The sequence below is a fragment of the Bubalus kerabau genome, chromosome 11 (genome assembly GCF_029407905.1).
Source record: "Bubalus kerabau isolate K-KA32 ecotype Philippines breed swamp buffalo chromosome 11, PCC_UOA_SB_1v2, whole genome shotgun sequence".
NCBI lineage: Eukaryota > Metazoa > Chordata > Mammalia > Artiodactyla > Bovidae > Bubalus > Bubalus kerabau.
Genome location: NC_073634.1, coordinates 4,638,266 through 4,659,757, shown reverse-complemented (window position 1 = coordinate 4,659,757; position 21,492 = coordinate 4,638,266). Strand labels below are relative to the sequence as shown.

Genomic DNA, 21,492 nt, shown 5'->3' with positions numbered 1-21,492 from the left:
TGAGCCTGTTTACTTTTCTGTAAAATGGAGCTAACAGTGTCAGATTAAATGCCTGGCACATAGTGGGCCCCCAATTCCACTTGCTTCTTCCAACAGTAGTTATTTTGATATTTTAAAATTAAAACAAAAGTATTCCTTCAAGGAGGCTACTGTTGTATGCACAGTGAGATAACCTGCAAGTTTGTGTTCTACTCAATGGTATTCAAGTTCCTACTCTTTTGAGTTTCTTTCATGAAACAGCTTCTACCCAGCTAGTGTCCTTATTCAGGGAACAATTAAGATTGAGCATCTGTTCATACTTGGAGCGTCGACATTCCCAAGCGGGCCAGCCGGCATCAGTTCAGCCTGGAGCCCAGCGCTGGCTTCTGCTGGATCCTCTGCAGTGGCAAAGTTGGGGTCTGTGACTTTACAGGCCTTGAGACCCTGCTCTGCCTCGCTCATCAGCACGGCTGTAGCAGGCTGGCCCAGATGGAGCAAGGACGCGGAAGGGCCATCTGCGGAGCACACTGGGTCTGGGCTTGTGTCTTCAACTGGACTGGACATGATAAAGGGATAGAGGAAGCAAAACACGTGATTACAAGCTTACTGGGTGTGATCGCATCAAAGTCCCACAGAACAGTTTCCTTTTCATTCTATGAAGGACATTTCAAATCTGCTTCACAAATAGTTGGTTAAAGCACTTTCTTCGTACAAATATATGTGAACACATGGTTCATACAGTATGAACAGAAATATTAGATAAATAGGTGAGGTGAGACACTGGATATTCTTTAGCAGGATATGCCGGGAGGTTTATTTCCCTGAGTTGTCCTCTAAGCATCACTACTGTAAACGGGGTTAAATATTCAACTTTATTACAAAAATGGCTTCTTTTATGACACTGAAACAAAGAGAAAATGTCAGCCGTAATTCAGTAACCTAACAGCAGTACATTCACTCACACACACATGGACACAGTTGACCCTCATTACTCGCGGATTCCATATTTGTAAATTCACCTACATGCAAACACTAATTCTGGAGTAATTTTAGATTTAATCATCTGTTGCAAAGATGGTAGAGAATTGCCATAAACTCCTCGTCCATTTCCTCTACTGTCACCATCTCACATTAAGGTGGCGCTCTCGCCAAGAGCAGTAAGCCAACCTGTGTCTTACTACCATTGAGAAACTTCCAGACCTGGTTTGGCTTTTGCCAGGTTTTGCACAAGACACCGCGTTTGCTCCGGGCCCACTTGTGGACCGCGCGCATTTAGTGTCACCTTCCTTACTGTCTCTCCTGTGAGCTTCTTGGTCTTTCCTGCTTCCCTAAGACCTTGTCAGTCCAGCTATTTCGTAGTCTGTCCCTTGATTTGGACCTGTTTTTATCATAATTAGACTGTTCTGGTATGGGAAGACATGCCCTTCTTCTCTCCCCCCATGATTTCACCATGCAGTTCTACTCCCCCAGTCAGCGGAAGTCAGGGATTCTCTGCTACCCCAGCCGCTTCTCTCACTCCCTGATGTATTAAAACCAAGTGTTCCGGTTAATCATTGTATTTAATTTTTTTTTATCCTTTCAAAGTAATTATTGAATTTGTTACATTATTGCTTCTGTTGTTTTATGGTCTGGTTTTTTTGGCTGCAAGGCATGTGGGATCTTAGTTCCCTGACCAGGGATCGAACCCTCATCCTCTGCACTGGAAGGCGAGGTCTTCACCACTGGAGTGGTTAGGGAAGTCCCTGATCACTGCGCTTACGTCTAGAGCACCTGGTGACTTAAAGCTCTCAGACAATAAAAACTCTGGCAGCCCTTAAAGACAGGAATGAGGTATTCCTTTACAGCTTAAAAAGCAACGCTACAATGAAAATGCAGAGAGACAGAACCACACATACACCCACAATACCTGCACTTTCTCTCTTTCAAGGGTTCCACCTTGTTTCTTTCACAAGAATCCAAAGCCACATGGGTGTGCTGGTTTGCTACCATATTTTCTGAAACACACAAGAAAGTAGAGATGGACACTATACACACACATATGATTTTAAATGGTTATGAAGTCTGGGATTCCTTTTTTGCACTGATTTTCATTACAGTTTCAAAATAGTGTTCCATGGTAAAAAGCAGTATATTTTTTAAAATGAGGGGAAAATCACTTGAAACACTTGTTATTGTATGTGAGTTTTTCAACCTTATACATCTAATCCATACAATCCTTTAAGAGAAAACAGTCCGGATGGGACTTCTCTGGTGGCTCAGTGGTAAACACTCTACCTGCCAGTGCAGGAGACATGGATTTGATCCCCGATCTGGGAAGATTCCATATGCCGAGGGGCAAACTAAACCTGTGAACCACAACTACTGAGCCTGTGCTCCAGAGCCCAGGAACCACAACTACTGAGGCTCGTGCACCCAGAGCCTGTGCTCTGCAGCAAGAGAAGCCACTGCCACGAGAAGCCCGCACACGGCAGCCAGAGAGTAGCCCCCGCTTGCCGAGACCAGAGAGAAGCCCTCATGGCAATGAAGAGCTGCACAGCCAAAAACAGTCAGACAAATAAATTATTAAAAAAAAAAATCTACAGTGAAGTAAACGAGATAGGGTAGAAATACGGAGACTACTTCTACCAAGTGATGCTAACACAGTATACAGCCAAGTGTTACCACAGGATGAAACTTTACTAGCTGCTGCCTCGCTGAGCAGGTGCTAATAATACTCTTCAGTACTAGAGCATCAGCCTCTCTTCATATGACCCAAGTGGCAAATACGCGAAGAAAGGCCAATACTGACTTTATGAAAGACGCTTGACTTAAAACAGATTAAGTTCTCCAAACTGAAATAAGTTTTTAAATTAAAAAAAATTAAAGTAGCAAGTCTGTGATAGCACTTGGCAACTGTCCAAGTTTCAACTAAATCCTCCTTTAAAATTCAGGTAAGAAATATATTTGTTTAGTACAGTAAGAGAAGATTTTTATTGCTTAGTTAAAAATGTTTAGGCCTATGTGCTCAGACTTCATGTTAAAATAAGTTTTCATCCTTTCATCCAGGGGAATGGAATTCTTTGGCATCTGCTTCAGTGAACAACTGCTGCTTAAAACACAGAAAAAGTGCCAGCAGTGATTATTTGGCTAGTGGTCCCAGATCTTACAGCACAAGGGTGCCTCTGAGACATTGTGGGTGTGGATCCATTCCACTGCAATAAAGCAATTTCACAAATTTTTTTGGTTTCCCAGTGCATGCACAAGTTACGTTTACACTGTACTGAAGTCTTAAGTGTGCAACAGCATAAAAAAACAATGTGTGCATCTTAATTAAAAAAGGCTTCATTGCTAAAAAATGCAAACCACCACTTAAGCCTTCAGTGAGTCGTAATCTTTTGGCTCGTTGTTGGTGGCTGCTGAATGACCAAGGTGGTGGTCGCTGAAGGCTGGGTTGGCTGTGGCCATTTCTTAAAATAAGACAACCATGAACTTTGCCACATCAATTGACTTCCTTTCATGAACGATCTCTTTGCATCCATAACTTGACTAACTGGCTAAGAAGCCTGGCTTTCAGCCTAACTGACATGCCTTCCTCACTATGTTTAATCATCTCTAGCTTTTGATTTGAAGTGAGAGACATGACATTCTTCTCTTCGCTTTAACACTTAAGAGGCCACTGTAGGTTAGTAATTGGCCTAATTTCAAAATTCTCCTTTTTCAGGAAGAGAGAGGCCCGAGGAAAGTGAGAAAGGGAACAACCAGCTGGAGCAGTGAGAATACACACAATATCCATTAAGTTTACTGTCTCCAATGGGTGAGGTCTGTGGCACCCAAAGACAGTTATAGTAACACCAAAGATTACCCATCACAGGTCCCCATAACAAATGTAACAGTAATGAAAAAGTAATGGAAATACTACAAGAATGACCAAATGTCAGACATGAAGTGAGTCAACACTGCTGGAAAAATCGCGCCAGTAAGCTTGCTTGACACGCGGTTGCCACCAATCTTCAATTTGTAAAAAATCCAGTATCTGCACAAGCAACCAAGTGAAGTGCCATACAGCGAGGTACAGTGCTTAGTCGCTCAGTCGTCTCCGACTCTGTGACCCTGTGGACTATAGCCCGCCAGGTCCCTCTGTCCATGGGATTCTCCAGGCAAGAATACTGGGGTGGGTTGCCAGGTCCCCAACCAGAGGTTGAACCTGCATCTTCCTGAGTCTCCTGCATTGGCAGGTGGATTCTTTACCGCTGTGCCAAAAATGAGGTATGCCTGTATGATTTTGCAGGTTTGGTATTTAAAAGGTAATAATTATCTGTATTCAATAACTATATCATTTATTAAGCTTCATTTCAAGTGTATAAAGATCTTTGATATGAGAGTGTTATGTTTGGGGAAAATAGGACTATCTGTGAGTTTTATCACACCACTAAAAAAAGTTTTAAATATGATTTTTTGAGTATAGTATTTGCTATATCTCTAAGGTAATAAAATTTGTAGATACATATCAAGGATTAAAACTTGCTATTAGTTATTCTTATCAAATTAGAAAATGTTCACTATTTTAGCATTCAAGTACTTTAATCTGTCTGTCCTGGCTATTTTATTTACTGTAAAACATGAAATAAACCTCTGTCCTGTGCAGATGGGTTGGACATTTGCCCTTCTGTAGTCTTTTCTTCTGTTCTACTTATAACCAAAGCTATTGAATTTGAAAAGGCACAGACTTTATGAGGACATTATATTTATGTAATACTACAATGAATGGATTTTAAGTTTCCTCTTTATGATTCTCCAAAGTCCCAATTAGAATTTTCAAGACGACGACGATCGTAGTAGTAGAACTGAAGTTGGCGGAAGACAAGACACTAAGAGCACAATGCACACCTTTATCTTCCAGTGGGTGCACGCAGTCCGCGGGAAGCCTGTGGAAGGGTGTAGACGCTAGCTGCGCGGCGGACCTAAAGTCTCCTGGGCTCTTGGGGCTGGGCGCCAGGCTTTTGTTGCAGCGGACACCCCACACGGTTGAATCATCCAGAAACTCGTCAGTGTGAGGCATTTCCTACAACGAAAGATGAACTGGAAAAAAGGCAGCAGGCTCCCTGTTTTGCAGATGAAATTTAACACATCGATACTTTTTTTAGATTAAAAAAAAACAGGAATTTTGATTTTTTCAAAGGAATGGAGGTAACCCCTGGCTAACACGCAGCCAAGGACATCATGCGTCTGGTTCTTCTCCCCAGAACTGGGACACTTCATCTTTAACACACACCAGTGGAGTTGTATCACATGCAAGAGCCACAGTTTATTTACCAATTTTTAAAAAAAAATTTGAAAAATCTGGATTTACAGAGGAATAACAAAGATATTACAGAGTTCCCATTTAGCCTTTATCAAGATTCTTAGGTCTGGGAAAAATATATATGCCCCCAGTGGCTCCTCTTGTCTCCAGGGAAGACTCTCAGAGGGCAAGGATCACATCAAACTCATTTTTCAATTTCACGTCTGTCAGTATGTGTTGTGCAGACTGCAAATAATTACAGGATAATATTTTAAAAACATGATCTTCACATAATATTCTGTTTTTCCAGAACTGCTTTTCAAATACACCATCTCCTTTGAGTGGCACAATTGTTTGGTAAAAGAAAGCGAAAAGGGTTGCACCACCATTTCATGGATGAAGCACAGACTCACATTTGGTTTTGCAGGAAACCTGCTCACGGAACGTTCTCCAAAGGTCCTGGCTCCTGCAGGTTTATTTTTCAGCTGTGGTAATCTAAGGAAAAATTGGCAGAATTACAAACAGTAAAATACCCTAAGGAAATAAATCCTACCACTTAAGTCACAGTGTTAAAAACATTCTCCACTTATCCTATTTAATTAGTTAATATTTATATACATATTTCTTACCTTTATAGCAAATCTGAGTGCAAGTTGAAATAACTTGAGTAGGTATATACAAGAAGATCTATAGTTTCTTTATGTGAGGGTGGAAAATACCGAACTTTCTGTGGCACTGAGGTTTAAGTTTTAAGGACAAAAGAGTGAGGGCTGTGACCAACAGGATAGCATGGATGCCAGATGTTTCTTCTTTCCCCAGTGCGTGGTCCAGCTATGGAATACAAATCTCTTCCACACCAGGACACTTTAGTTCACACCTCTCTTTCATGATTTAAATTACTAACAGTGAAACTTCCTGGTGCTACCCTACTCTATCGTAATGCAGCTCAGCCTTAAAACAAATGTTCTCTGCAGTGTGAGCCAATGTAAGCCACTTTCCTTTCTACTTCATCAATGCTGAAAATACATACAGAACATGTATGGATACCTGTGTTGATGAATTCATTTACAACTAACACAATTTCAAATCTGTAGGATACCTCGGCTCTCTGATGCTTGATAACCATACTGTTTCCTTTCATAATACATGCTTTTGTTATGGGAGGACTACTTTCTTGTAATGCTGTGAATGTGGAAAAGAACTTTAGCCACAGCCTCCTGGGCCTGTGGTCACAAGGCTCATCCCCGGCAGAGCTGGGGCTGGAACGCAGCCCGTCTGACCGGCAGGTGGCCTTCTTTCAGCAGCCCACCCGGACCCTACACCGCCCGTCACTGTGGCAGCATGCTTTTCGCTCAGTTATCTTAACCGCATACGGCTTTACCCATAATTTTCTTTGTTTCCATCTTCAAATACAGGAAAAGCAGATGACAAAGAAGAGATGATCTTATTGACTCCCCAAGCCCCAGAAGATGGTGCATTTTCTGCAAGAGTACAAAGACTGTAGTTAATTATTGTAACAGGACAAAAGCACTACCCTTTAGTTGACACTTTGATTACAAATAAGAAAATGGAATGAATAACTGACGTCAGCTTTGGAACTCCAGGCCATGCGGTAGTCCCTCTGCGCTCACAGGAAGGGACTGACTGCTGTTACAGGCGCTAGCCCCCAGGCTTCCAGGCCTCGAGCCCCTGCCACATCTAACGCAGCAATCACCATGCTCCTAACACACAGCTGTGGTCACTGACACCGAACAGCTCTCCACGTCTTTTTCTACAATTAAGCTCTTAACTGTCTTCACTGTGCTCTCTCTGGCTTCCAGCAAAAATCCTCTGACTCGAGACAAACAGGAGGTGGGGGGTGGGGCGAGTCCTGGTCCCCAACACTCCACCCTGAACACCCTTCTGCCCGGCAAGGCTCAAGTTCCCCTCAGCCACTTAGTCCTTCCTGGCCACTCCTACCAAGGCCTATTTTGCCCTTCTTTAGCACTTACTATTTTTAAAGAAACAAACCAAGTCTATGACACACACTGAGTACCTGACAAAACGCTTATAGTTTTTACTTCCCAACATGCCCTCATCTGACAAGCTAACCAAGGGCAGGCCTACTTCTTGCATAATCCTTGCTTTTTCCGTGGGCAACCACCTGCTATGTTATCCATCAAGTAGCTATTAAATAATTTGTTATATTACTTTGAAACTGGGCTTCGAACTCATTTTGACTCAGAGATGGCCATTCCTCTTTGTCATCAGAAATATCAGGAAGTGTAGGAGCCTGAAACATATTCATGATGAAACCTTAAAAGAACAGAAGAATAACTGTAAACATGATTGCAAAAGAGCTCTCACTAAGTCTCTGTCAGACGTCACATTTTCAAACAACAGGCTTACGCACCGAGAGCCTCCTTCGTGTGCACAGTGGGTGATGGCTGAGCTTTGGATGGTGTTGCCTGAGCCAGTCCCAGAGACGTGTTTGGGGTTGTGTGAAAGGAACTCGTGTTAACAACCTTCTGTGTTTCACACCCTTTTAAAGAAATGGGGACAAAATGCATGTCAGTAGAGAAATCAGAATAATTCAGAAGACACACAATTTACGAACCTTATTATACGTTTTATTATTGTTGATAATTCTCACTTGTTGTCTAGTCACTAGACCGTGTCCACTGACCCCATGGACTATAGCCAGCCAGGCTCCTCTGTCCATGGGATTTCCCAGGCCAGAATACTGGAGTGGGTTGCCATTTCTCTCTCCAGGGGATCTTCCCAAACCAGGGCTTGAACCCGAGTCTTCTGCACTGGCAGGTGGATTCTTTACCACTGAGCCACCTGGGAAGCCAATTCTCTCTAGGAATTTCCATTATTCTAGTACGATCACATCTCTTATTTTGATCTTTATAATAGTCCCACAAGGTAGGTAAAGTAAGAATTATCTGTCAACAGAAAAGGAAATAAAAACTCAAAAGAGTTAATTAAGCGGCTTGGTCTAAAACCATATCAAATGAGCAGCCTAGTCATCAATAGCACCCTCTGTTCCACTGTATTCCAAGAAACAGTAGCTACGCTGTAAGTCTTAGGACCGGTTTTCCATCTCACTCAGCTGGAGTCCAGGTACAGCCCTGCACAGCCGGAGCCCCCCTAGCTCCGACCTCATCTTCCTCACCACCCCCACCCCCAGAGGTCACTGGCTGCTCTGCTGTGCTCAGAACACATCAGGGACATCGAGGACTCTGCCCTGCTGGTACCTCTGCCTGAAACGGGTTTTGCAAGCTGGCTCTGTCTTTACCCAAATAGCACTGTTGTTGTGAGCATCTTCCCTGGGTCCCTCTGAAGTTTCAGTCCCCTCCCTACCAGCCACACCTCCTTTGCCCCTCTGAGCGGGGGGGATTTCTGCCCTTTTCTGTTTGTGCTGCACCTGCGATCACTCAGAACAGCACTCGGCATCTGCTCGCTCAGTTTGGTCCTGGCTCAATGTAGGCGTCACCTGCTGTCTCAAGTAGCTCTGCTTCCACTAAACTGTCATTGGAAAGAATGTCACGGTACGTGCGGGTGGGAAGTGAATGCCCAATCCATGTCCTATTTTATTTATAAAACTTACTTTTATGTAAGTACCTCTAACGAAGTAGTACAAAACAGAAATATTATACATCACTCCCAACTAACCACTGTTGCTTCCTCACAACATATTAAAGACGACTCTTGTTTTAGAGTACTCTGCTGGGAAATTTAAGAGGAAAGTTTTCACAAATCGAGTTTCCAAAGGATTCTAACTAATAATCTGTGACTAACAAGTAGATTTCCCCCTTTATTGGAAATGGCCCAGGGCTTATCTAACCCTTGCAAGAGAGAGCTGACAACCAGGTTCGTTAAGGCCCAGAGTCCCCATAAACTGTGGCCAGCTAACAGACCCCTGAGTAACTTGGATGAGTCTGGGCAGGCACAAGTGTATTACAATTAAACATTACCTTCTTTTATCTCTGCTCCACTCTGTGGCCTGAATTCATGAGTACTTTTGTTCACACACCTGGAAGAGAAAACTCGTGAGACACACTAACTCTCAAGAACAGTCCAGCCTGTTTTTAAAATACAGATGGGGGACTTCTCTGGTAGTCCAGAGGTTAAGAATCCACACTCCCAATGCAGGGGGCACAAGTTTGATCTCTGGCTGGAGAAGATCCTGCATGGCATGTGGCATGGCCACAGATGGGACTGCCTAGGTCTACAGTGTAAGTGACTTTATTTTTTCTTTCATGTCCTTTTGAGGACAGTAATTCTTACAGATAAAGGCCAGGTATTCATGTTTGCTTGACATAGTGATTATAGACGTGAACACCTGATAATCATTTGCACACGTGGAAGGAAGGCTAAGGGTCTCCCTGATTCAAACGATGCCATTTGTTACACAGGCAAAGGAGCTGACCGGCAGCTCTGGGTCTGGGTGCCCAGCGTGGCTCTTCTGAGTTACAATGCGGGAAAGCGCTGGTGCCTTTGCTGTGGAGCCGTAGTGCCTTATCCTCTAGACTTCACAGTTATCAAGAATGGAAAATATGCTACGGAGGCACTTACATCACAGTCTGGTTTAAGTCCAGTGCGGACAGTGGACTTCATCTGTCTCTTTAACACTGCTTCCCTTAATGAACCCTGTGAGGATGGAAAGTAAAAAGTGCAAGGCACCCTTAATTTCACAAATCTCCATTTGTGGATTTGTGAGTTTTATAAAAACCTGAGTTTTATATGCAGTACCAGAGGAAGGTGCCTTTTCTCTGCCACAGTCAGCTGTCCAGGCCACTGAGAGTGTGAGGGGGTCCACTCGGTCCCTTGCCTGGGCCAGGGTCAGGGTCAGTCGCAGTGCTTCTGAGATCCGGAAGCTCATTAGGTTAAACAGCCTCACCCTTTTGTAGGGGATGGCTGGATGCGCATGTCTGCAGGGTCTGTCACTGCTGTTGTGACTATCTTATGGTCACGAGAATTAACTATGAAGAGCTAATGAAGTCACAGCCCGCACACAGCAGTTCTCTTCTTAAAAAAATTTTTTTGGCCACACCACATGGCTTGTGGGATCTTAGTTCCCAGACCAGGGATAGAACCCACACCCTCCACGCTGGAAGGGCAGTCCTAACCACTGGACTGCCAGGGAGGTCCCAGCAGTTTACTTTTTACATACATGGTTCAATACAGGGCACAGGTCTGAATTAGCATCCTAAGGTGACTGCAAAAGCAGGATCATTTAAAATCTTATTTCCAAGGGAAATCATAGGTGAAGTTAACCTCAGACACCGAGAACCAGTCCTTAAGAACGATAATCTGTGCTAAGGGTTTTAGCCCAAGGGAAAGATGGGAGCCTCACTTTCATTTTTCCTGAAAGAGCAAGAAAATTTTTTATATGTTTCAAAAAAGAGCACCAAAGTGATTGAAGATAAAAATATAAACAGAACAAGTGATATAACAATAATTATCATCTCTGCCATCTAGGAAAACTGCTCAGAATTGGGGGGAGAAACCTCCCCAGCAGTGTATGAGACAGATTTTGCTATACTGCATAATGGATATTAATCCCAAACTGTCCCAGGGGAAGACAGAAGGAACATGAGAACACAATATCAAGTATCAAGTAAGAATCCAACAGTCAAGAACTATCTGGACTGTAATAACCCCTACATTATGTTCCGTCAGAGTTGGTAAGCAGAGGCAATTTCAGTTTAACAGCTGTATATTCCTCAGTTACAGAAAGATTGTTAAGTTTCAGGGTATCAAAATTTTTAATTCAAGAGAGAAGTATGAAGTAGAACGAATATTCTTAAAAGAAACAGAGTGAGGCTGAACGATTTGGGGCTAATGTTTTGGCAATTTGGTTTTTCCACTACTGCTGCTGCTGCTAAGTCACGTCAGTCGTGTCCGACTCTGTGCGACCCCATAGACGGCTGCCCACCAGGCTGCCCCGTCCCTGGGATTCTCCAGGCAAGAACACTGGAGTGGGTTGCCATTTCCTTCTCCAATGCATGAAAGTGAAAAGTGAAAGTGAAATTGCTCAGTCATGTCTGACTCTTAGTGACCCCATGGACTGCAGCCTACCAGGCTCCTCTGTCCTTGGGATTTTTCCAGGCAAGAGTACTGGAGTGGGGTGCCATTGCCTTCTCCATTTTCCACTACATGCCCATCTAAACATTATTTTGAGGAACAAGCCTCACCCATCAATTGCACGCTGCTCTCACTACTGTAGGTGACACAAAGAAGCCACTGGACGCCATTGCCACTGCCACTGTCTCTAGGGCCCCCTCTGGCTCACCTGGCATCTCTGCTGCCCCCTGAAAACATGGCGTCCATCACGCGCTGGCCTGCCAAAGGAGCTGGGCAAGCTACACCCTGGTTGGCAGCTGGGGACACCAAAGCAGTGGTGACAGTCTTTGCCATAAGAGGAACAGAAGATGCCTCTCTGGGTTTCTCGTCCACATTCTTCGAGGTCTGCTGAGAGATGGCTGGAAGACCCGGAGCTCTTAGTTCCTGCTGGGAGTCTGTGTGCGGCTCCAAACATGCTGGACTGACCTTTCACAGTAAGCAAACAGACAAACAGCCATGAGGCTACCAGTTAGGTCTTACGGCTTTCCAAAGATAGGCATCTGTCTTCAGTGGACGCCTGCCTCCCGAGGCAGCCTCTTAGTTCCCTAGGTATTCTGAAATGAACAGTCAACAACCACAAGGCCACACCCCATGCTGGATGCTTCTGTAGCTTACTTAACCAGATTCAACTGGTGCTTCGTATTTCTAACCACTAAATAGCAGCCGCGACCATGCATCAGTATTTAAGAACTGGTACATTTTTCTTTACTTAGGGAAAATACTAACAAATGCTCATAATGGTGTTCTTCCCATTAAAATACCCTTGGTGACCATTTTCTCTTCAATGAATAGGAAACATGAATATTGACTGTACTAACTTCCACAAAGCATGGCTCATCACGGGAAGGACATGGACACAGGCCTTTAACTTAATGAAAATCTCTGCTTTTCTACTCATATGTACTTAGACTGCATGTGTACACTCTTATATTACCAAGTTAAAAGACAAAGAATTAATTCCTCAGCATGTAAAAGTATTCTCACAAATTGTTAAGGAAACACTGAATAGCTAGGGCAAGAACAGTTATTTCACAAACAAATGGACAAAATATAAAGTTTATTGTCAGTAGTCATCAAAAAAGAGATAATTTAAATGACCTATACCATTTTCTTATCTACTGAATTAGTAAAGATCAAAAATAATCATAATATTTACTTCTGAAGAAACATGTTAAAAAACAATCATCAGACTTTCTCCACAGATATCAAAACACACAACAAAGTTACAGTAAACATACAACATGGAACGATCAAGACAAAACCTACTGACCAAAGCAGAGGTGGTTATTTCAGAAATGGGTCTCTTATACATTAAAAACTCAGTCTATGATAAAGACATTTTAAGGGCTTCCCCGGTGGCTCAGCGGTAAACAATCTACCTGCAATTCAGGAGATGCAGGTGTGATGCCTGGGTGGGGAAGATCCCCATTCCGAGAAGGGAAAGGCCACCCATTCCAGTATTCTTGCCTGGGAAACCCCATGGATAGAGGAGTCTGGCAGGCTACAGTCCATAGGGCTGCAAGGAGTTGGACACGACTGAAATAACTGAGCATAATCGGGAAAAGCTGAGCTGGTGCATAAATGAGTCAGGGACAACTGGAGATCTGTTTGGAAAATACATCCTCAGGCCGCTTGTGTACAGAAATAAGTCCATTAAGAGAGGCTTCTGGTTTAAGACAGTGGCTTAAACATGTGTTTTATCATCCATATCCTCCCAAAACCTCACGAAAATGACAGTAAAGGAATCCTAACACCTCAAACAGCAGTCGGGGAGGTGATCTCCGGAGAAGCGCAGAAACGTCAACGTGTCTCAGAATGGAAGTGAAGGTGGAGCTGAAAACAGGAATGTGGCCAAAGGAGGTCTACAGGAAAAGCAAGCTCTATCAGATAAAGGACTATATACACTAATGTACACACACACACACACACACACACTACCCATCCTGTTCTGTAACTTTGTTTCTCATCTTGCATTGTGACTGTCCTTATACACACACACACACACACACACCCTGTTCTCTAACTTCCTTTCTCATCTTGCATTGTGACTGTCCCCTGGGCTGGCACTGAGAAGCACAGTGTCTCTGACTCCTGGCTCTGTAACGTGACTTCCATCCTTGCTGGAAGTGTGTCGGATGGTCTCTCCTCCCACTTCTCGGTGTGGGGAGGGGGGGAATAATTCGGAAAGCTAGTAACTAAACTGACATCAGAATTAACTCTAAAAATAGAGCACAGAAGGGACAAACACCAACAGAAATCACTGCAGTGGGCGTGGGAAGCGATGGGGAGGAGCCTACACACCTCAGATGTCCCCCGGGAAGAGGGCAGGTTCTCCTGCGACATCTCCACCACTTGGTGCAACTTCTTATGAAGCTCATCCATTTTCTGTTTTAATAGTTGTTCTTCCAAAGCATTTGCTTCTTTCCTTTTCATATAATGCCTCTCTTCATTTACTTTACGAAAGACAAAGTATAGTTTGCAGGTGAGATTTAAACTCAGGACAACAGAGAAATCGTGCAAAATCAGCAAAAGGTTATCTTTAAGATGGCAACTATTTTTTACTAGTCTTTTTCCAAGAGTATTAGGTTTTTAGAACTGAAATACTATCTACTTTTCAATTATAATTTTTACCTATCCTCAGCACAGTTACTTTTAAGTTCAGGGTGTGTAAGTTATAAAAATGTATATGATGAGCAACAAAAGTATTTGGTAATAGCATGGTATGATACTAAGCACTTGTAACAACCATGACTGTGCAAATCATTTGAAAATGGAAGTGTTTTTAAAAGACAGAAGTTTCTCGGTGCTTCCTAAGAAATAAGAGTAAAGTGCACCGAAAGGTCAGGATGTCAAGGACACTGCTGTGGGTCCCATTTCCAGCAACTGGTTAACATAACCACATCACATACCAATCAAACCGTCCAGCTCAGATTTAGCATCTGTGCAAGGCACGAAAGGGTCCTCCCCGAGTGTCACTGACTGTCCTCTCGGTTGTTAACCAAACGAGAAATAATGAATAAACAAAAATTGGCCAACATAGGGGGCACAGCACAAAGAGTCAGATGGTGTCGAAGTCTTGAGAAGAACAGAAGTTCATTTTCCTCTGAGGTCCATGTTGTTACAGCAAACACGTGCTGTAAACTGAAGTGCAACGCTGCTGCTAACATCCAGTGCTCCCTGCAGAGTCAGGGTCCACTGTACAGCACAGCCATGAATGGCACAGCACTTTGATCAGAGGACTCCCGAATGTCTTATTTATAACAGCTGCAGACTTTGAAAAATCTCTTCTCAACTCTAGTTCTTAATTAATCCTTTACAGTATAAATAACTGACCCAGGGGTTTAGAATTGCTAGATACAGAAGCTCAAATCCATACAGATGGTATTTGAAAGCTTAAAAGTATCTACTGCATTGGCATGGACATCTCCTTTAGTGCTGTTTCAGCTCTAAGCTTTGCTGTCAAGACATCAGTTTAGGCTTTGGACAAATGTAGTTGCTACATTAGTATTTAACAAAGGTTTTAGGCTTCTGATGGAATGAACTAGAGATTTTTTTTTTGAGATTCTTTCAGTACAGTGAATTATCTACTACAAATGTAATTACTCAGAGATGAGAATCATGTTAAGTGACCTAGGCTATCTCAAATTTAAGACTGCAAGTACCCCATTGTTCATGCTTTCTCCGTAGATTGTATTTCTGGGCTCTCAGCTCTTCAAAGGAAAACTCCGATTCTCCGCGAATAAGCTTCTCCTTGCAATACATGACAACCTGCTGAACATCAGCTTTGTCTGCCACAGACGGGTGTGCAGAATATTCTGATTTGGAAATCGTGATCACCCTTTGTTCCCTAAAATGGGGAAAAACACATCGTTTATGACCGTGTACTGCAACGGCTCTGGAAGGAAAATCAGTCAGATGAAGGCACCAAGTGTACTTGCATGTGTGACCCTTTATCACCAGCTGCAGGTGTTGCTCCAGAAAGTTGTGGACCCTAAGAAGACAGAAAGAAACACAAATAATCACTTACTGAGAAGAATCTGTCATCCAGACGACTGCAGAAAGCAATATGGAAACACCTGAGGGCTCTCTGAGTCATCACGTAGATTTACGTGTGCTCTTTCAAGTTACCATTATAGCTGAAGCCTTGGCTTGCACGATCACTTTTATGACAGGTTTTACAACTAGAGTCCAATAAGAAAGTGTTTGGACCTGTGGGTCTTCTTCCATAAGAAAGACCCCCAGTCTAGGGGCTGAGCCACAGGGCCTAAGTGTAATGAGATTAATATTCCAAATAGCTACATTAGAAAAAAAATTCTTAACATTTTCTTCTGGTACTGTTCTCTGCTCGGGAGTCCACAGTGCTAGCAGTCAGTCACTAGACAAGTGTTTACTGGACATCTCATCTGTGTCGTGTCAGGTCCTGAGCACGGACTGTGAACAAGACCCACCTCTGCTGCCTAGACCCCCAGAGCTGGGGCAGTAGGAAACAAGATGGCACGCACGAGCAGGATGCAAACTGGGGCAGCGTGAGGACCTGTCACAGCTGGAACTCACAGTCTCCTTCTAAGGATGTGTTACATTAATGAAATGTAATACATGTGCACCTGGAACACAGGCATTTCCATAGCATTTAGCTTAAAGCAGGTCCATAGCAAACTCAAAGAGCACTGGTACCCTGAGGAGGAAAGCTGCTGGGAGAAAGGAGAGAACGTGTACATGCAGATGAGTCACCTCGGCCCCTGCCATGGCAAGCAAGGGTCCAGTTATTTATTGGTTGGTGGAGGACATGGAGCTGTCATCTGAGCGCTTCTGCTGTCTCATTGAAAGTAAGTTTGCCAGTTCCTGACAAAGAGGTTAGATATAGTCAGTTTGAGGAGAGTAAAAAGAAGTTAAAAATTATCATTTGGCACCAGTGAATAGAAAAGGAAGCACAGGCAATGTGGAAAACATAAAGTGTGAATGGGGAAATTGGAAGCATAACTGCCAGGAAATAGAAGAGCTCTGGTTGAGGTGGCAGTTCGAGGATCAGAGCATTTGAAGTAGGCTCAGGTGTCTGCAGATGGGTGTGACCTAAGCTAGAGAATCCTGGGCCAGGGAAGGGAGCCCCGCAGAGCAAAGAAGGACAAAGGCTGCTCGGGGGGAGCAGGTGAAGGCAGGAGGTCATGCAGGGGTGTCACCAGGTCAGACAAGTACAGGAAGTTACGGTCGGACAGTGAGTGATTTTCCATTTAATACTGGAAGTGGGCAGTGGGTGATGATAGGCCTAGAAAGGCGCCACAGCACAGGTGGCTGACGTGGAGCTCAGTCCTGGGAGACAAGGTCAAAGGAACGAGGTGCCGAGGGACACGATCGGCAGGTGGGCTGGCCGTTCAGCGCCCTTCCCGGTTTCCACGCAACTACAACTGGCATTACCGGATTCTTAGAAATGCAGGCTGGGTTACTTCCTGGATTCGAGCTTGACGTTACCATTTGATTTAAAATCTGAGCATCACGCAGAGGTTCTGAGGTTCTTACTATGACACGAAATGCATGAAAGAAAAAGAAATAAGGGTAAAACCATATTAAATGAATACAATACAAATACATTCCCCTGATCTTTCAATAAGTAGCACTGAAAAATGAACTCACTCACACGATCTCAAAAACATAATTAAAACACCTTATAAATAAAAGGAATGTTGTAGAAACAATTTTCTAATCAATTCAAAATGCCCAAGGAAGTCCCTGAAAGAAATGTAAACTTTAGCTATTTTAAACAACAGGATAAGTAGTGCTTAATGCTGAAATGTAATCTTTATTTCTTAAAAAAAAAAAGAAGAAACTCCATTTCTTTAAAAGTTGCATTAAATACATTTAATTTAATTCAGAACAGATGTACTCCAGAATAAGTATCGTCACTCAATTTGGGGTAATTTTTACTTTTTGAAAATCCTAAAACTACAATGAAATTGCCAAGCTTTTTTGTTTTTTTTTGGTGAGTTTTTCTTTTAAAGTGCTAAAACAGAGTCCCTGCTATGGAGGGCTATGAAGCAGGCATTATTATTATCAGAGGGTCTTCCCCGTTACCTAAGATAATATAATCAATAAATATTGGATGGATGTATATTTTAAGGGGAAAAAGGCAGTGCAAATCAGAGACTAAGTTACTGATACTTTGGATATTTTAGAAAGTGTTATTTTACCTTGAGTAGGCAAATGGGTTTCAGTGAGGCGTGTCTGAAACATCCTAAAAGACAACAGTAAAGGCATCAATAAAGATTACAATTCAGTTTAATATGCATTTATATTAGAATGAAAACTAAACAGGATAGCTTACTGTGATCTAATAAAGACTGAGGTTAAAACAGATTGCAAAGCTGAATTTTAGATTTGCTTCAAAATTAAGAAAAAAAAAACCTGGGCTTATTTTCACACCCAATGCACTTAATTAGAAAAATTCCTCCTTTTGCCTCATTTATGTCAGTATTTTATAAATTCACATAACAAATGTACCTCCTCTGTGGGTATCAATATGCGCATGTTACAACATGCACATATTGTAGGCTTTTGCTGGTGGCTCAGCAGTAAAGAATCCACCTGCAGTGCAGCAGACTCAGGTTTGATCCCGGGTCGAGAAGATCCCTTGAAGAAGGAAATGGTAACCCACTCCAGTATTCTTGCCTGGAAAATCCCCTGGACAGAGAAGCCCGGTGGGCTACAGTCCGTGGGGTCACAAAGAGTCGGACACGACTGAAGTGACTTAGCATGCAGCATGTGCTGATTTTTGTGGGGGGAAAAAAAAAATGTTGGAAACAAATGTTCCATTCTAGAACAATGAAATTATGACACTGCTCTGGGACAGACTTCACAACCACTTTCTAAGTGGTATAAAAGTCCATAATTTCTTAAGAGCAGTACAAAGCTCAGCATATACAACCAGACATACAGAACAATTTACTACTGTAATACAGACTCTAAGGCGCACACGCAGGCATCGGAAGAGACACTGGAAGGAAGTGCTCAAAAATATTAATGGTAATATTTCTGGACAGTTTTTCTTTACACTAATTCCACATTTTCCCCAATGAGAAGCGTTTCCCTGTACAAATATAACAATAAAAATCTTTAAAAAGCAAACCACTGCCTTTCAAGGCAGGAAGCGCCGTGTGGAGTCTCACTGTCTAACTACCTGTACTCTTGTTGCAGCAGCTCTCCAGGTTCGGCCTGGTTCTGAATTCCTCTCCGAAAAACGGCATTGGCGTGCTGCCGCTCCCCCTGGGCTTCCAGATGCCCGGCCCAGGCTACGTACAGAGGAGCTGCTTGGGTTCCGATACCGTGGTTGTACAGAAACTCAAAAAACTGGTGAAGGTCACTGTTGCACTTGGCCTGCAGAAATCCAAAGCAGACAGACATGAGAGAAGGGCACTTGCCAGGCGCGGTGGGGCTCCCAGTCCAAACAACACTCAGTGTTCGTCTTCAAGGAGGCAGCAAGATGTACTTGGCAGGGGAAGGCCTGTGTGGTCCTCTGATGGCAAGCCTCAAAGTCAGCTCATCCCCCTCCTTGACATTCAGCGTCCCCCACTATTTTCCAAGACAGTAGGTTCTGTGCCGTAATATTAATATATAAAGTTGTACTCATTCAAATTCCACAGGGTGTGTCTAATCCTCACATTTTGAAGCTTAGTAAAGATAGATAACAAATTCCTGTTTACTGTATCTATTCCATTCATGATTTTATGACCACAACTCGTGCCCCAAGCCTTTATTTCAAGATTGAACAGATCCAACCTTTGAAAGACTAACCTGAGGCAGCCTTCTCCTTTTAGCACTAAATTTCATTTCTGAGAGTTAATATTTTCTTAATTATTCACAATGAATTTAATTTACTTGAGGAACCCTCTTTAGCACCAGGGAATGCCTGTTTATCTACTCTTTCCTGAACACACTTCTCAGCTAACAAACCTTCTTTTCAAGGTTTCTACCTTGAAAAGTGGAAGTGTTAGTCGCTCACTTGGGTCAGTCTTTGTGACCCCATGGACTGTAGCCCGTTAGGCTCCTCTGTCCATGGGATTCCCCAGGCAAGAATACTGGAGTGGGTGGCCATTTCCTTCTCCAGGAGATCTTCCTGACCCAGGGGTCGAACACAGGTCTGCTGCATTGCAGGCAGATTCTATACCACCTGAGCCACAGGGAAGCCTGGTTTCTACCTTCTGTTGTCACATTACAGGCTTTACAGAGAAGGAGGATTTTAAAATTCAATCACTGATTCCATAAGACAGAAGCCAAAAGATTGTAAAATACAAGTCTCTGGCCACACAACTTAAAAAAAAAAAAAAGTTATGACTTAGAAATATAAGGAATCAAATAAAAAATACCCAAAAACTGATCCTAAAATCTGGGGTAAAAAGCAAAAGTACAGCATGACTAGGGATGTGATTATACCTCTGAAAGTATACTTACAAACTGTAGACAATAATTGATGAACCTTGGGTCATTGTGATATCTCTTCTTATCTAAAAATTCCTTCATTAGATGCTCTAATAAAGTTGTTAAGTATTCTTTATTCTCAGGAAAATTCTCTTCTACCCATCGCATGTAACTAGAAAAAATATGGACAGTGTTAATTTTTCAGGGCCACATACAGTTTGTTTATAGAAAAAATAAATAAACGAAATGCTAACCTTTCCCATTCACCAAGTGGGTCATCGCCCTTGTAGCTCTGCATATGGGCTTCAAACATTCTAGAAGGGAGAAAAATAGGTACATGGAATTATTAGGAATACTTCCTAAAAGCAAAAGTTCTATTTCATATTAATCATGAATGTACCTTAAAATAGAAATCTTAGACATCAATTCAAATGCTATAATAAAAATGAAAACAGTATTCACTCAGAAGTCAGAAACTCAAAAGCAGCGTTGTTTTCAGACGAAAGCAAGACGCAAGGCCCCTGAGGTGGCTCTACAGGAAGCAGCAATTAATAAAAGGTCTCCAGTTCCAATGTCACTGCCACCATGAGGGGCACCAGAACTTGGCTGCTCCTCCTTCTAATGTTGGGACCCGGGTGTGGCGTTGACCCGGACCCCTTGCCTTGCTGCTTAGGAACTCAGCTAGAGATGTGAAGAAAGCTCTTGAAAGGTGCATGACAGCCCACGGCTATTCACCCAGTAACATCCGACTCTTTGCAACCCCATAGACTGTAGCCCGCCAGCCTTCTTTGTCCATGGGGTTCTCCAGGCAAGAATACTGCAGTGGGTTGCCATTCCCTTCTCAAGGGGATCATCCCAACCCATGGATCAAACCTGGGTCTCCTGTATTGCAAGCAGATTTTTTTTACTGTCTGAGTCAACAGGGAAGCGCGTGACAGCCCAGGGTCCAACAAATAGGGACTTCCAGGACATAGTTTGCTTTCTGGGCCTCAATGGGACACCAGGTTCCCGAGGGAGGCCACCCGATGACAACGCTCAGAAGTCAGTGGCTGTAGCTCCCTGAGAACTTGCCCCTACTTCTGCATACTCAGCCACAGCTTAAAAATAAACCAGCCAAGCCAAGAAAGTTCTCCAAGAGGCCCCAGGTGCTAGCAGGATAAAGAAACCAACAAGAAGAAATCTGTAAAATAAGAACACAGAGGGGGACAACACACACAAAAACCCAAAGGACAGAGGGCTAAGAGTGCGACGGGGGTTACTGTTTTCAGGTAGGGCAGTCAGGGAAAGCCTGCCTCTCTGAGGGGGTAACGTCTGACAGGGCCAGAACCAAGCAGCTAAGTTAGGAGAAAGGTGAGCGGTGACGAGATCTAATGTGTATTTTAAAACTGTCTCTAAGTGACGAAGCGGGTGGGGGATGAGAACGGTTACGGAGCTATTGCAGAGTCCCAGCCAGTATGGGAACTGTTCAAATGTGGAACTGGGGTGTTTTGGAGAAAGAGACAATGAGACTTGCGGAAGGGACTGAACACTGGGTAAGAGAGAGAGCCAAAGTAAGGAGGACTTTCAGGTTTCTATCAAAGAATTCGATGATCTTTTCAAGGGGAAAAAAAAAATTTGAAAGTAATATTTTCTTCTAGCTGTCACCTCACAATACAAATAAAATCAAAGTTTCTTATGACTCAAAATCCAGAAGCCACAAAAGAAAAAGCTAAGTAAGTGGACTACTTATAAATAAA

At 43.1% G+C, this 21,492-nt stretch overlaps 1 protein-coding gene across 2 annotated transcripts in view; it reads right to left on the bottom strand.

The window, feature by feature from the left end:
- Nucleotides 1–21,492, bottom strand: part of BUB1 (BUB1 mitotic checkpoint serine/threonine kinase) — a 32,973-nt gene that overhangs the window by 9,181 nt on the left and 2,300 nt on the right. The window contains exons 2-18 of one of the 2 annotated variants that reach the window (XM_055539303.1): nucleotides 20,011–20,070; nucleotides 19,790–19,928; nucleotides 18,519–18,715; nucleotides 17,533–17,576; nucleotides 16,763–16,863; nucleotides 15,289–15,341; nucleotides 15,013–15,197; nucleotides 13,652–13,803; nucleotides 11,520–11,776; nucleotides 9,199–9,257; nucleotides 7,632–7,760; nucleotides 7,430–7,534; nucleotides 6,621–6,720; nucleotides 5,653–5,734; nucleotides 4,846–5,020; nucleotides 1,886–1,973; nucleotides 300–535 (exon numbers count right to left, since the gene is read on the bottom strand). In XM_055539303.1, coding sequence (XP_055395278.1) covers nucleotides 300–535; nucleotides 1,886–1,973; nucleotides 4,846–5,020; nucleotides 5,653–5,734; nucleotides 6,621–6,720; nucleotides 7,430–7,534; nucleotides 7,632–7,760; nucleotides 9,199–9,257; nucleotides 11,520–11,776; nucleotides 13,652–13,803; nucleotides 15,013–15,197; nucleotides 15,289–15,341; nucleotides 16,763–16,863; nucleotides 17,533–17,576; nucleotides 18,519–18,715; nucleotides 19,790–19,928; nucleotides 20,011–20,070 — 2,162 coding nt within the window. The remainder of the gene's footprint in view (nucleotides 1–299; nucleotides 536–1,885; nucleotides 1,974–4,845; nucleotides 5,021–5,652; nucleotides 5,735–6,620; nucleotides 6,721–7,429; nucleotides 7,535–7,631; nucleotides 7,761–9,198; nucleotides 9,258–11,519; nucleotides 11,777–13,651; nucleotides 13,804–15,012; nucleotides 15,198–15,288; nucleotides 15,342–16,762; nucleotides 16,864–17,532; nucleotides 17,577–18,518; nucleotides 18,716–19,789; nucleotides 19,929–20,010; nucleotides 20,071–21,492) is intronic. The other variant, XM_055539304.1, reaches the window with a different exon arrangement.